The 483-nt window shown below is 51.1% G+C and overlaps 1 protein-coding gene across 1 annotated transcript in view; it reads left to right on the top strand.

The window, feature by feature from the left end:
• Positions 1 to 296: 296 nt before the first annotated feature.
• The window catches only part of SLC35F5 (solute carrier family 35 member F5), a 21,687-nt gene continuing 21,500 nt past the window's right edge, over positions 297 to 483 (top strand). Inside the window, exon 1 of the mRNA XM_018575495.1 lies at positions 297 to 434. Within this exon, the coding sequence (XP_018430997.1) occupies positions 318 to 434 (117 nt within the window). The 5' untranslated portion in view covers positions 297 to 317. The remainder of the gene's footprint in view (positions 435 to 483) is intronic.

Genomic DNA, 483 nt, shown 5'->3' with positions numbered 1-483 from the left:
CAGAAGTATGGAGGTTCTTCTAGAGGTCAGACGTATGGAGGCTCTTCTAGAGATCAGACGTATGGAGGTTCTTCCAGAGGTCAGACGTATGGAGGTTATTCTAGAGGTCAGACGTATGGAGGCTCTTCTAGAGGTCAGACGTATGGAGGTTCTTCTAGAGATCAGACGTATGGAGGCTCTTCTAGAGGTCAGACGTATGGAGAGTGGTCTGGGTTGTGTGGTGATGGGTGGCAGTTGATGGGTGGTCTGGGTTGTATACTGTCACACTCATTGTATATATCATTGTGTGTCAGGTATCGGGCGGTCTGATTGGTGGTATGAATCGAGTGGTCAGTTCTGGTGGATCCAGTCCTCAGCGGAGGCGTCTGGTGTTGGGGATTCTCCTCCTCCTCCTGGTGGATATCATCTGGGTGGCTTCATCCGAGCTGACATCGGTGGGTAATGTATTGTAATCGGCCACCATACACGCCCACTATACCCGCC

Source organism: Nanorana parkeri, unplaced genomic scaffold (genome assembly GCF_000935625.1).
Source record: "Nanorana parkeri isolate BGI_ZX_2015 unplaced genomic scaffold, ASM93562v1 scaffold4013, whole genome shotgun sequence".
NCBI lineage: Eukaryota > Metazoa > Chordata > Amphibia > Anura > Dicroglossidae > Nanorana > Nanorana parkeri.
This window is presented reverse-complemented; position numbering and strand designations above follow the sequence as displayed.